The sequence below is a fragment of the Prionailurus bengalensis genome, chromosome E1, assembly GCF_016509475.1.
Source record: "Prionailurus bengalensis isolate Pbe53 chromosome E1, Fcat_Pben_1.1_paternal_pri, whole genome shotgun sequence".
Classification (NCBI taxonomy): Eukaryota; Metazoa; Chordata; class Mammalia; order Carnivora; family Felidae; genus Prionailurus; species Prionailurus bengalensis.
Window position 1 is genome coordinate 36,160,553 of NC_057347.1, and position 13,999 is coordinate 36,174,551.

Below are 13,999 nucleotides of genomic sequence, written 5' to 3' on the forward strand. Positions count from 1 at the left end.
GGCCGCTCAACCGACTGAGCCACCCAGGCACCCCTAGCACGCGGCTTTCATACCCAGGTATTCAACGTGCAGTACCGTTTACGGTTCACGGTCCTGCAATACCGTTCGTGGTTTAAGGACTCTCTTCAGGCCCCAAACTCGTTAAGGGCAGGACCTTAGATTTCCTTGCCTTCCCCGGCACAACTAGGAGGGTGTTTATTTGCCACTTGAGGATTGTTCTTTGCATATCAATTCAATCCATTCTTATTAAACTCACAGTTTTTGGTCTTTAACCCTCTTTGCTAGCTGCCCTTCAGCTAAGAAGGTGTTCTTGACGCTAATTAGGGATATTCTTGGTTTCACGGTCTCCCCCAAGTTGGGAGTGAAGTTGAGGGATAGGGTTTTCACAAGCGGGCCCCACTTTTACTCCTTTAGAAGCCATCCAATTGGAGACAAAGCCTGGTACGTTTTGCTCGGGCTGTAGCTAATGGAAGCAGCCGCTGTGGACTTACCAGCTGGGCGGTCATCCCCGCGTTAGCCAAGCTGGGGAAGCCTGCTGGGCACAGGCTGAGATAAAGATGGGCACAAGGCTCTCTAAGCAATTCGTTAGTTGGTTCCACCAAAAACCAACCAACCAACCAAAAAAAAAAAAAAAAACAAAGCCCACCAAAACCAAACAACAAACAAAAAAAACACCTCACCCTTCTTACCCCTCCCAAGGCTAAGACTGTAAATTCTCCAAGAAAAGGGACTGTACCTCCCAGAACGTTCAGACACTCAAAGGAAGGCTAATTGAGAATGGAAATGAAACATACAAGCAGGGCTAAACGCAGCCAGGAGGCCCCCCTCCATTTCTTTCCACCGGGCCTCTGTAACTTCTTTGGGACGGTTTCCCTGTCCGTGCCACCTTCGTCGTGTGGCCACAGTGAGAACAGACGGGACAACACAGGCAGTTAAAGGCCTGAGGTGGGCTCCCCAGTTCTTCCACTTACCAGCTCTGTCGCACTGGACGCGTTACGCTGTGCTTCCCTAAGCCTCGGTCCCCTCATGTGCCAAACAGGTATAACCACTGTACCTAGAATTCTAGGGTGGCTGACACACTCGTAAAACACTTGGATGAGACCTTGGTGCAAATTAGGCCCCTCGAAAGGGTGACCTATTGTTGTATTAAATTTGAAGGGAAAAACAAGCACCAATCACTCAGACAAGTCTGTGCTCCCTCCGGGGAGCGAAGGGAACCCTCCATGTTCTTACATCACTGCAGTGCTATTTCTCAGCCCTGGGGAGTTCCAAACCACCAACTGGTGACCCGATCCCGCTGCCCTGTCCCTCCTTTCCACCAAGCCCCTCCCCCCCCCCCCCCAGGGGCAAAGGAGAGAGGCGCAGGCTTATGGGTTTACAGAAATGTTGTGTTTAATGGTAAAGCTTAGCACGCTCCAGCACCAGGCACGGCCTGAAGTCCAAGCAGCAGGGACGGGTGGGCGACCCTCGTGGAACCTCACATGGCGAAGAGGATGAGGAAGGCGACCATCAAACAGAAGAGCCCCATGGCCTCAGACAGGGCAAAGCCCAGAATGGCATAGGAGAAGAGTTGCTGCTTGAGAGACGGGTTCCTGCCAGGGACAAGAGATCGATGCCAGCCAAGGGGAGAGGAAGAGGGGAGGGAGAGAGGACACGCGTCAGTTAGGTGACTGGGGGCTGCTGAAACCGGGAAAGGGCCTAGCCTGTCTATATCCTGGGGATCTGGACAGGGAAGCAGCGTGCCAACAAGGTTAAGTTTAAATGAGCCAGGCTGGAAATGTATTTAAATTCTGATTCAGAGATCCCTGGAGAGAACAGGAGGTCGATGAAATCCCCCCCAAGCTAGTGGGAGCTCCCACTGAGGCCTCTCCCAGACAGGGTGGCATTTGTTAGGAGATGCTCTAGGCCACCCCCCATCTTACCTGGCATAGCCAATGATCAGGCTGCCAAACACTGTTCCGATGCCAGCCCCTGAGCCAGCCACACCAACTGTGGCAGCCCCGGCGCCAATAAACTTGGCTGCTGTGTCAATGTCCCGGGAGACGACACTGGTCTGGAACTCCCGCCGGGCCACCTGGAGCGGGGAGCTGCGGTAGGACGGCTAGAGGGGCAAGTCAGGAAGGAGAGGTAGTGAGGCCTAAGGACAGGTGGCTGACTCCATCCCGACCCGACCCGACCTACCGGGGCCCCGAAACCGTTGGCAAACTGCCTGGCAGGTACAGCCTTGCCCAGGTTGCAGGGCATGCCGGGAATTAGTCTCGGGGCCCATTTTCAGACCAGGGGCCAGGGAGACCTCCTCACTTTTGCAAACTTCTCACCTCCGGTGCTCTCCCCTTGGGGCACTCAGAACTGTTAAGGCACCATGGGTTGTCTGTCCTCCCCCTTTGGCCCACAGTCCACTATCTTGAAGAACCCCTCTCTGGAGAAATTAATTATTTCCCAAGATTTTATTTTATTTATTTTTTAATGTTTATTAATTTTTGAGACAGAGAGAGACACAGCATGAGCAGGGAAGGGGCAGAGAGAGAGGGAGACACACAATGTGAAGCAGGCTCCAGGCTCTGAGCTGTCAGCACAGAGCCCAACGCGGGGCTCGAACCCACGAACTGTGAGATCATGACCTGAGCCGAAGTCGGACGCTTAACCGACTGAGCCACCCAGGCGCCCCTCCCAAGATTTGATTTTTAAGTAATCTCTACACCCGTCGTAGGGACGTTGTCAAACGTACAACCCTGTGATAAAGAGTCACATGCTCCACCGTCTGAGCCAGCCAGGTGCCCCTGGGCAAATTTATAAGAGGGCCCCTATTCCTTTACCTGTTTAGATGGGATCTCTGACCTACTCAAGAAGGATGCAGACACAGGCCGGATGAGATCCCTGGTACAACAGCGGATCTGCAAAGTGAAAGACACATACTCCAGATCAAGCAAGCGGTACAGAAAAACCCACACGCCGAACTTCTGTCAAAAACAACCACAATTACCAACAGGAAAAAAGCCCAATATATTTCAAGGTCAATTAATGTATTCCTGTTCCTACCGGATAGGCCTGCACCAGAGACCGCTGTCCTGAGACCCAGGTGTAGTTGGCAGTGGCAACTTTCCCATTTAAAAGCAGGTACCAAAGTTCACTTCCATGGGCACAGCCCTTGTGGGTATGTCAGAAGGGAACAAGAACCCACACTAACATCAAACCGGGTAGGAGGGTTTGGAGCCAGATCACCAAAGAATCAGAAGGGGGAAATCTTATTTTGTTGAAGTGTACTCACTGTTACACTCCCTGAATGGACTGGGCCAGTAAGCCTGGTGAGGCTCCTGAAACAACCATCTAAGCAGAGCCCTCTGTAACGTGGCTTTCTGGAAATATTTCAGTGGAAGGCAGTGGTTCTCAAACATGGCTGAACATGAGAATCACCTGGGGAGTTCTAAAAAATACAGATGCATGGATTCCACCACCACAGGGTGTAGCCTGGCCATCAGGATTTTTTAAAGCTCCCCAGATGATTCCAACACGCAGCCGAGGTTGAGAATGACCGCCTCCGTGGGCTATCCGGCGATGGCCAAGCCAGAATGGGGGTAAAGGTCATATCCAGACTCAGATCACATTCCAAAGCCAAGAAAGATTGGTGTACAGGTCTCAATAAACAGGGGTTAACTGCATCACTACGGCCTCCCCAGAGAGCCAACATCATCAGGATGTCAAGCTCCTCTCAGTTCATTCATTAAACATCGATGGCTCCCACATCGGGCACTACAGATCACACCGGAGCCGCAGCTTACCAGAGCAGAAGGAATGAGTAATGCCCCGGTGGTCTGCATTTTCTCACTCTGCAGAGGAAAAAAAGATTCATTGGCAACCTAGTCGTTTGCTTACAGTGGCGCCCTTCGGTCGTCTCCTACACCCCGCCCGTCCTCCCCGGACCACGTTGTTCCTTGCACCGTGCCCCAGATGAGGAGGGCATTAGAGGTCAGAGGATAGCGCGAAAGGATCTGCAAAGGAAGGTCACGCAGATCTTCAGTAGAGGAAAAAGGCCCGAACCCCAGGAAGGAAATGTTGCTGAAGAGGATGGTCCCCCGGGAAGACTTGGAGGCAGCTACTGGGTAGGTGCCGTGCAGAGTCTTGCCCATTTTACACAGCTGTCCTCGGCCCGCCTTAGTGGGGACAGTTAATCGCTCATTACCGTTGGGAATTAACATTAATAGTTAAGGATATAGACGCCCATCGCTTCTCCCGGCCGTGGGGGCAAACGCCCTTTCGCACAGCCCAGCCCACACCCCTGCCAATCGCTGGCTTCCGGCCCCAAGTCACCTGCACTCCCACTGCCCCGCTGCCCCTGCTCGGACCACAGCGCTTGCCCCGCTCAAGGTGACTGACTCACCTCCCAGCTTTAGCTCTAGGTCTCAGCGTCCAGCTCCCCCACCCACGTGTCCCGAGGTCCCACCACTCTCATTGGCCGCAATCCCTCCGCATCCCTATTGGCTAGCGTCCTCAAGTCCTCCTTTCTTATTGGCTTTCCGCAGCTTCTTCCTCTCTCTCCACAGGAGCTTCGTGGCAGTTCCCGCCTCCATGCGGGTGAAGGCGGGGTTTTCCTCCGAGATCTGGCTTCCGATTGGTCGATCCCCGAAATGCTCAACCATAGAGTCGGCGGGGCTCAGAGGTCCCATAACCTCCCTCACAAAATGGCGGCCAAGGTGGAAGCTGCAGAAAAAGGCGTGGGAGAGATGACCGGGCGTCTTACGCAGTTAGACACATGACCTTGGACCTGAGCCTTCATTCGGGCGCTTGGGCCTTGAGGCGCATTGTATGTCGGGATTTGTAGTTCAGTCCGAGGCCCCGAGGACGGCTGAGATCCCGCGAGACGTTCCTCCAGAAGCCGGGAGAGCCAACGCCTTTGCAGCAATTCGCGCCCTCGTGATTTGTGGAAGCTTTGCTTCCACCTTGGAGAAAAAAGGCGCCCGCTGGTCTGTAAAGTTCGCTAGTGGGCGATCGGGGTTTTGTGGCCTTTGGCCGGAGCTCAGCAGTCCTGGACTACCAGGCAGATTTTTTTTTTTTTAAATTTTTTTGTATTGTGAAAAGCAAATTCGAAGGATGAAACACTTAATACCCCTGTAGAAAAACGAGCAAAGAACAGGCACAGGCAATCCTCTAAAGAAGAAATACACACTGAAGGAAAGAATTTTTAATTCCGCGAATCATATAGTAGGTTAAGCACACCATTTGACATCTATCAAAAGAGCAGAATTCTTTTTATTAATGGGAGCCAAGCCCTGTCCTATACTGTTGCCGGTGAAAGTATGTGAGTTAGGAAACCTTTACAGAAAATGTGGATAGGAAGAAGAAAATAAAATATTGATGGTTAATTCTGGATTGTGAAGAAAATAAAATATTAATGGTTAATTCTGGATTGTGTAGTAAGGTTGATTTATATTGTTATGAGTATATTACATTTATAATAGAAAAATATTAAAAATTATACTCATCTGGAGAGTTGGAACTCTGGACTCTTGAGACTTAAAATAGCTTGCCAACATAGTATACTGGAAAGAGTGTGGATGACACAGACTTGAGTTCCTATGGTGGCTTCACCACGTGACTGGATTTGCATATCTCTGAGATTACCAACTCTCTCTTGGCTTTAGTGTTATAAACTACCATTGATAGAAGCCTCACCATATGGCAAGCATTGTGTCAGGTTCCCTCAACTGTTAATGTGACTTAATCCTTAGGACAACCCTTTAAGTAGGTATTATTACCCCCAATTACAGATTACCTCATTTCACAGAACGGCTTTCTTCAGTTTGACGTATTTGGTTAAGAGGTAAAGTCAGTATTTGAACCCAAGTCTGCCTGGGTCCCAACCAGAAGCTCTTAACCTAATGGTTAAGGGAGTTCTCAGGCCACGTAAAACCGAGGAACATGTTAAAACAGGGTTCATACTATTTGCCTTACAGAACTATGAACTCAAATAAATACGAGGCATAGGTCAGTGGGTGGTGAATGCACTCTTTCTGTTCCAACTCTAAAATAAATTATATTTTCATGTGGATTATCTCTTTGTCTGCATGTTTGTTTGTTTTTCACATACAGATTTATCATAAAGCTCTACTCCGACGCACTCAAAGTTATCAAGTTTATCCTGTGACCTGCTGGAAATCAGGCAGTTCAATGTCATGTTTAGAATGTGAATTTGGGGGTCAAACTAGCAGGTTTCGAATCCTGACATCACTATTGCTGTGTGATCTCTTTAAGACTCAGTCTTGGGGCGCCTGGGTGGCGCAGTCGGTTAAGCGTCCGACTTCAGCCAGGTCACGATCTCGCGGTCCGGGAGTTCGAGCCCCGCGTCAGGCTCTGGGCTGATGGCTCAGAGCCTGGAGCCTCTTTCCGATTCTGTGTCTCCCTCTGTCTCTGCCCCTCCCCCGTTCATGCTCTGTCTCTCTCTGTCCCAAAAATAAATAAACATTGAAAAAAAAAAAAGACTCAGTCTTTATCTGTAAAAGGGAGATATGCCTTTTTCAACAAGATTGTTTATTTTATTTTTATGGTATCTATCTATTTATTTATTTTTGAGAGAGAGCTCGTGTGTGCACATGAGCAGCGGAGGGGTATTCTCTCTCAACAAAACAATAGAGGACCTTTTTTTCTTTTTTTTAAATGTTTATTTTTGAGAGAAAGAGACAGAACGTGAGCAGGGGAGGGACAGAGGGAGAGGGAGACACCGAAACCAAAGCAGGCTCCGGGCTCTCTCAGCACAGAGCCTGACTCAGGGCTCAAACCCACAAGCTGTGAGATTGTGACCTGAGCTGAAGCCGGACGCTTAACCGACTGAGCCACCCAGCGGCCCTTAGAGAGAGAGAGAGAGAGAGAGAGAGAGAGAGAGAGAGAGAGTCTTAAGCAGACTCCATGCCCAGCTTGGAGCCAGGCAGGGCTCGATCTCATAACTGAGATCATGACTTGAGCCAAAATCAAGAGTCAGGTGCTTGACTGACAGAGCCACCCAGGCGCCCCAAGATTTATTTTTAAGTAATCTCTGCACGCAGCACAGGGCTCGAACTCACAACCCCGAGATCAAGAGTCACATGCTCTGCCGACTGAGCCAGCCAGGTGCCCCTGGAAATACAATTTTAAGCCTCATTTCCAATTTAAAACTTGGTAGAAATGTAATCAAAGCTGGAGATGACAAGCTTTAATTAATCACGTAATGAGAAATTATTAGGATGGGAAAACATGTCCTAAGGAAACAAGATAACTCTCTAGATAAATTGATTAGATAAATGAGAGGTTGGCAATTATTTCCTGATCGGCATTAAATTTCAGTTTATACTTCACGTTATACTTGTCTAAAGTCTTAGTGGTTTATATTTGTGTATCTTATTATAATTGAGTTTTTAACTCTGTTTGCTAAGGGCAAATAGCATTCCTATGATATTGAAAGACTTCCTTTAATAGACCCGAGGGTCGGTTTCAAACCTTAAGACTGTGAATGGATGCTATCGACCATGGCTACTGTTTATTCTAATGCAAAAAATTGATTGTTTTTTTTAATAGGTCCAGCAATACACGGTTAGAAAAGAGACATTTTTAAAAAACACCAAAAAAAAAAAAAAAAAAGTTGCTGGGAAACCTCAAATCCGGACCTGGCATTTTGGGGTTAGACTAGCTGTCTTGAAGGAGGCCAAAAAACTGTGGGAACCCTGAGAGGATTGCTGTGTAGACAGACATGCTGTTGATATAGTGGCAAAGAGCAAACTTGTGGATAACAAGCCAGGAGATCTCTCTTTCCAAAGGCATTTCTGAGTCTTCAAACCCACCTTCTCTCAAGATCTTCCCTCTTCCCCCTCAAGCCCAGTTCCTCCCTCGTTAGGAATTCAATTTTTCAGCCCGGACGAATAATACCAGTTTCCGCCCTAGACAAGCACGAAACCAGCAGGAAAATAAGTACGCAAACAGGCAATTAAGATCAAGAGCGTCTTAATGGGCATCACAAGGAAACTACCCACAAAATCCAAAGAAGGGAGAGACTAACTTCATCTGGCCAGAACCAAGGAAGGTCTTGGTTGAAGAAAAGAAAAAAAAAAAAAAAAAAAAAAAAAGATTTCTGGGCTGAGTTCTTTGAATAAATACAAGTTAGTTAGATATGTCAGGGGAGAGGGTGAGAATGTACAAGGTTATTCCAGGCAGAGTGAACAACACGTAGAAAAACACGGGGAGGGGCGCCTGGGTGGCGCAGTCGGTTAAGCGTCTGACTTCAGCCAGGTCACGATCTCCCGGTCCGTGAGTTCGAGCCCCGCGTCAGGCTCTGGGCTGATGGCTCAGAGCCTGGAGCCTGTTTCCGATTCTGTGTCTCCCTCTGTCTCTGCCCCTCCCCCGTTCATGCTCTGTCTCTCTCTGTCCCAAAAATAAATAAACGTTGAAAAAAAAAATTAAAAAAAAAAAAAACACGGGGAGAGTTGGGGCAGCCGGTCTGAGACCAGTCAGCCACGGCCAGAACATAGTGCAAACACGCCTGCGACATTTCGACTTCTGGCACCGTGGCTGGATGAAATATTCTGAAAATCCTCCTGCCACACCTATAGATGCTACCTAAGGATGAAATAGAACAAATATATTTTTAACGTGCATGGCCTTGCTTTTGACGGCTAAAGTAAAATGCGTCCTCTATCATATCAAATTACCAATTTTCCACAGTCCGAAAAAAACAAAAAAAACACCTCCTCTCCCAAATGACCCTGCTGGTGATGATATATTCTGTGACGGCAATAGGAACAAATATAAAAGGAGGGGTTTTTCGGGGGAGGGGGAAGGATGACTCATGGTGATAAATGCTAGCTTTTAAATGCATAGCTGGGCTCACAAGAAAGTAAGGAAAGTCTGTAGGGACCCAAAACAAAGCAGGAACGTAAAACCATAGCAGTAAACATGTAATGTTAAAGTGAAGCAGCCATGGCTGGGGATATGGTGCAGTAGAGAAAGAGGTGTCAGTCGCAGGAATTAAGTGGCTTGAGTTTGAATCCTCCAAGGGGACAGAAGAGTTTGGTGCCTGCGTGAGAAAGGGGGTTGGAATTGAAATTTCCAAATAAAGCTAAGACCCTCAAAAGGCTACACCCTTTGAAGGGTGGACTTAAAACACACACACACACACACACAACACACACACACACCCAGAGAGGTAACAAGGAAGATTTTCTACCTGCTTCTGGCTCTGGGTGAAAACACACACACACACACACACACACACACACACACGGGCACCTGGATGGCTCGGTCAGTTAAGGGTCTGATTTCAGCTCAGGTCATGATCTCACGGCTTGTGAGTTCGAGCCCTGCGTTGGGCTCTGTGCTGACCGCTCAGAGCCTGGAGCCTGCTTCAGGTACTGTGTCCCTCTCTCTCTGCCTCTCCCCCACTCATGCTGTCCCTCTCTCTCTCTGTCTCAAAAATAAAGTCATTAAAAAAGAAAATAAAACACACAGAAAACTTTCCCGAGAATTTGTAACTACAAGATGATTTTTTGTGTTGATTTTGAATTCAAGCTTATACCCTGTTGGGTGCCTGGCTGGCTCAGTGGATAGAGTGTGTGAATCTTTTTTTTTTTAAGTTTATCTTGGTAGAGAGACACACACACAGGAGGGGCAGAGAGAGGGAGGGAGAGAGAATCCCAAGCAGGCTCTGCGTTGTCAGCACAGAGCCTGATGTGGGGCTCAAAATCATGAGCTGTGAGATTGACCTGAGCCGAAACCAAGAGTCAGTCAATGCTTAACTGACTGAGCCCCCCAGGAGCCCCGAGCATGTGACTCTTAATCTTGGGGTCGTGAGTTCAAGCCCCATGTTGGGTGTAGAGATTACATAAATAAACAAACAAACAAACAAATAAATGCACAATTAAAAAAAATCAATACCCTGTTGTCTAGGAACGTCCAAGATAAGGAATTGGCATTAAAAGTGGTTCTGGGGGTGCCTGGGTGGCTCAACCAGTTGAGTGACGACTTTGGCTCAGGTCATGATCTCACGGTTAGTGAGTTCGAGCCCCGCATTGGGCTCGCTGCTCTCAGCGCAGAGCCCGCTTTGGATCCTTTGTCTCCCTCTCTCTCTGCCCCTTCCTTGCTCAAGCATACACGCACATGCTCTCTCTCTCTCTTTCTCTCTCAAAAATAAATAAAACATTAAAAAAAAAAAAAAAGTAGTCTGGACCAGGGATGCCCTTGGGCTGAAACAGTGTAAAACTTCTCTGAACCCATGCAAGATTCCCACAATAACTGAAAAGTGATCTGCATAAAGAAATAATTCACAATGAGCAAGGATGAACAAACGTAGCAAACAGCAAGAATTTCGGATAACATAATTTTTCAGGTGACAACTCAACTATAAAAGAGGCAATGGGGCGCCTGGGTGGCGCAGTCGGTTAAGCGTCCGACTTCAGCCAGGTCACGATCTCGCGGTCCGGGAGTTCGAGCCCCACGTCAGGCTCTGGGCTGATGGCTCGGAGCCTGGAGCCTGTTTCCGATTCTGTGTCTCCCTCTCTCTCTGCCCCTCCCCCGTTCATGCTCTGTCTCTCTCTGTCCCAAAAATAAATAAAAAACGTTGAAAAGAAAAAAAATTTAAAAGAGGCAGTAAGGTACAGTGGTTTAAGGTATAGGTTCTAAAGTAGCCCTGTCTAGATTATACTCCAAGTGCTGTATTTACTATCCGGGTGACCTTGGGTAAGTTGATTAGCTTCTCTGTGCCTCCATTTCCTTATTCAGGGATGTTATGAAAAGAAATGAGTTAATAATATTGTCTAATACAGTGCTTGGCATATAGTGTCACTGATGCCTTTGTTGTTGTTTAAAATTAAGTATGTTTACATACTTTTAAATGCTTTTTAAAGTACTCAGAACAGGGGCGCCTGGGTGGCGCAGTCGGTTAAGCGTCCGACTTCAGCCAGGTCATGATCTCGCGGTCCGCGAGTTCGAGCCCCGCGTCAGGCTCTGGGCTGATGGCTCGGAGCCTGGAGCCTGTTTCCGATTCTGTGTCTCCCTCTGTCTCTGCCCCTCCCCCGTTCATGCTCTGTGTCTCTCTGTCCCCAAAATAAAAAACGTTGAAAAAAAAAAAAGTACTCAGAACATAAGGAATAATAATAACAAAGAGATCAAAATGGTATAAAAAAGAACTCACAGATTTGAAAAAGAAATAAATAGAACTTTAAAAACTACAGGGGTGCCTGGCTGGCTCAGCCAGTGGAGTGTGTGACTCTTGATCTTGGGTTTGTGAGTTCGAGCCCCACATCAGATACAGAGATTGCCTAAAACAAATTCTTAAAAAAAAAAAAAAGAAAGAAGAAAAATTCAGCAATTGAAATAAAAAAAATGGATAGGTTAAACAAGAGATTAATAACAGCTGAAGGAAAAATTAGCAAATTGGAAAATAGATCTGAGGAAAATGTTCAGAATGAACCACAGAGAAATAAAAGAACAAAAATATGAAAAAGAGTTTAGGAAACATGAAGGGCCAAATGAGAGCTAACATTCATCTAATTAGAATATTAGAAGGAAAGAATAGAGAGAATGGGAAAGAGACAATATTTTAAAATATTGTGGCTGAGAAATTTTCAGACTGATGAAATACATGAATCCTGTGGTTAAGGAATCTCAACAAATCCCAAATAGGATAAGTATAAAAAAAGAAAAATCCACACCTATTCTCATTTTAGTGAAACTACAGGCCACTCTACAAAGAGAAGATATTAAATCTTCGATTAAATCCTTACCACAGAGGGAGGAAGAAACTTATTTAGAATGGAAAATTTCACCGAGAAGGTAACATGTGAACAAAGATTTGAAGGAGAAGAGTAAGATATAAGGATATCTGGGGGACAAGTGTTCCAAAAAACAAGTGCAACAGCCCTGTGGTTAAAGACTCCGTGCTTTCTAGCCTGAACAGCTGGGGTGATGGATTTGCCATCAAATGGGGTAAGTTTTGACTGTGATCAGAGCATTTGTTTTTTTGAAAGCAGGATAGGATCTCCATTTTACCCTATTAAGTTTGAGGTAATGATTCCAGTGAAGACGAGTAGGCTTTTGACTATATGAGTCTGGAATCCTGAAGGAGTCTGGGTTTGAAATATCGATCTGGGAGTCATCAGTAAATAGTTGGCATTTAACACCCTGAGACTGGATGAGATCATCAAAGAAAGAATGTATCGCACCTGGAAGTATCTTAGCGAAACTGTGAAAAGACCTAGACAAAGAGAGAATCTTGAAAACAGCAAGAGGAAAGCAACTCATCATGGGTAAGAGTCCCCAATAAGATTTACAGCTGATTTCTCACCTGAAACTATTGAGGCCAGAAGACAGTGGGATGACATATTCAAAGCACTGAAAGAAAAGGACCGTCAGCCAAGAATTCTATATCTAGCAAAACTATCCTTCAACAACCATAGGAGAAATTGAGGCATTCCCAGATAAACAAAAATTGAGTCAATTGATCACTAGCAGAACTGCCCTACAAGCAATATTATAGGGAGTCCTTCTGGCTGAAATGGTAGGACACTAGACAGTAACCCAGATCCACAGGAAGGAATAGAGAGTTCTAGCAAATGTCAACACACTAGTAAATATAAAAGACAATATAAATATGTTTTTGTTTATAACTCTTTTCTCTTCTATCTGATTTAAAAGGCAATTACATAAAGCAATAATTATAAAGCTGTGTTAGCGGGGTTTATAATATCTAAAGATGTAATTTGTATAACAATAATAGTAAAAAGGAGAGTGGAGGGAATGAAGCTATATTTGAGTAAAGGTTTTGTATACAATCGAAATTAAGTTTGTATTAATATGAACTATATTGCTTTTTTTTAATTTTTAAAGAATGTTTAGTTTTGAATGAGCATGAGAGAATGCAAGCAGAGGGAGGGGCAGAGAGTGAGTGAGGGGGGACAGAGGATCCAAAGCAGGCTCTGCTTGTAGCAGAGCCCAACATGGGGCTTGAGCTCCGAACCACAAGACCATGACCTGAGTCGAAGTTGGACACTTAACCTACTGAGCCACCCAGGCACCCCTGGAGTAGACTATTTTAAATTAAGCTGTTAATTGTAATCCCTAGGGCAGCCACTAAGTAATAACTCAAAAAATACACTATAAGAAACAAGAGAAGTAAAATGATATACGAGAGGGGTGCCTGGGTGGCTCAATTGGTTAAGTGTCTGACTCCTAGTTTTGGCTCAGGTCATAAGCTCATGGTTTGTGAGTTTGAGCCCTAAATTGGGCTCTGCACTGGTGGCTAGGAGCCTGCTTGAGATTCTCTCTCTCTCTCTCTCTCTCTCTCTCTCTCTCTCTCTCCCCCCCTCCCCTGCTCTCTCTCTCTCTCTCAAAATGAACGATAAACTTAAAAAAAATAAAATAAAATCACATACTAGAAATATCTACTTGACACAAAAGAAAAAAATCACAAATATGTGGGAATTAAACACATGCTCCTAAATAACCAATGTATCAAAGAAGAAATCATGAGGGAAACTAAAAACTACTGTAAGATGAATGAAAATGAAAGCATAATGTACCGAACTTTATAGGATGCAGTTTAAGGCTTGCAAAAAAGGCAAGGGGCGCCTGGGTGGCTCAGTCGGTTAGGCGTCCGACTTTGGCTCAGGTCACGGTCTCTCCGGTCCGTGAGTTCCAGCCCCGCGTCGGGCTCTGGGCTGACGGCTCAGAGCCTGGAGCCTGCTTCCGATTCTGTGTCTCCCTCTCTCTCTGCCCCTCCCCCGTTCATGCTCTGTCTCTCTCTGTCCCAAAAATAAATAAACGTTGAAAAAAAATTAAAAAAAAAAAAAAGAAACTAGAAAAGAGAAGAAAACTAAACCCAGAGCAGGCAGAAGGAAGGAAATAATAAAGATAACATGAAAATAAATGAAATGGGAAATAGACGGTAAATAAAATCAACAAAACTAAAAATTGATTCTTTGACGAGATTGACAATATAGAAATAAAACGGATTGTAAGGAAATACTATGAACAGTTATATTCC

The 13,999-nt window shown here is 46.0% G+C and overlaps 1 protein-coding gene across 2 annotated transcripts; it reads right to left on the minus strand.

Moving 5' to 3' along the window:
- Positions 1–1,374: 1,374 nt before the first annotated feature.
- Positions 1,375–4,456, minus strand: ATP5MC1 (ATP synthase membrane subunit c locus 1). 2 transcript variants are annotated; one of them, XM_043584155.1, is made up of 5 exons: positions 4,379–4,456; positions 3,780–3,827; positions 2,817–2,894; positions 1,923–2,101; positions 1,375–1,592 (listed from the first exon to the last, which is right to left on the minus strand). In XM_043584155.1, the coding sequence occupies exons 2-5, from the start codon at positions 3,816–3,818 to the stop codon at positions 1,478–1,480; spliced, it is 411 nt and encodes a 136-aa protein (XP_043440090.1). In that variant the 5' UTR covers positions 3,819–3,827; positions 4,379–4,456; the 3' UTR covers positions 1,375–1,477. The 2 variants fall into 2 exon arrangements, with proteins under 2 accessions (XP_043440090.1, XP_043440089.1); XM_043584154.1 differs by having other exon boundaries at positions 4,309–4,419.
- Positions 4,457–13,999: the final 9,543 nt, after the last annotated feature.

Bases quoted from the DNA above. Each gene is read 5' to 3' on its own strand.
- ATP5MC1 (XM_043584155.1), bottom strand. From the start codon at position 3,818: ATGCAGACCACCGGGGCATTACTCATTCCTTCTGCTCTG. The intron at 2,895-3,779 runs GTAAGCTGCGGC...TTCACTTTGCAG, and splicing joins TACTCATTCCTTCTGCTCTG to ATCCGCTGTTGTACCAGGGA. The intron at 2,102-2,816 runs GTAAAGGAATAG...TTGCCCCTCTAG, and splicing joins CAGAGATCCCATCTAAACAG to CCGTCCTACCGCAGCTCCCC.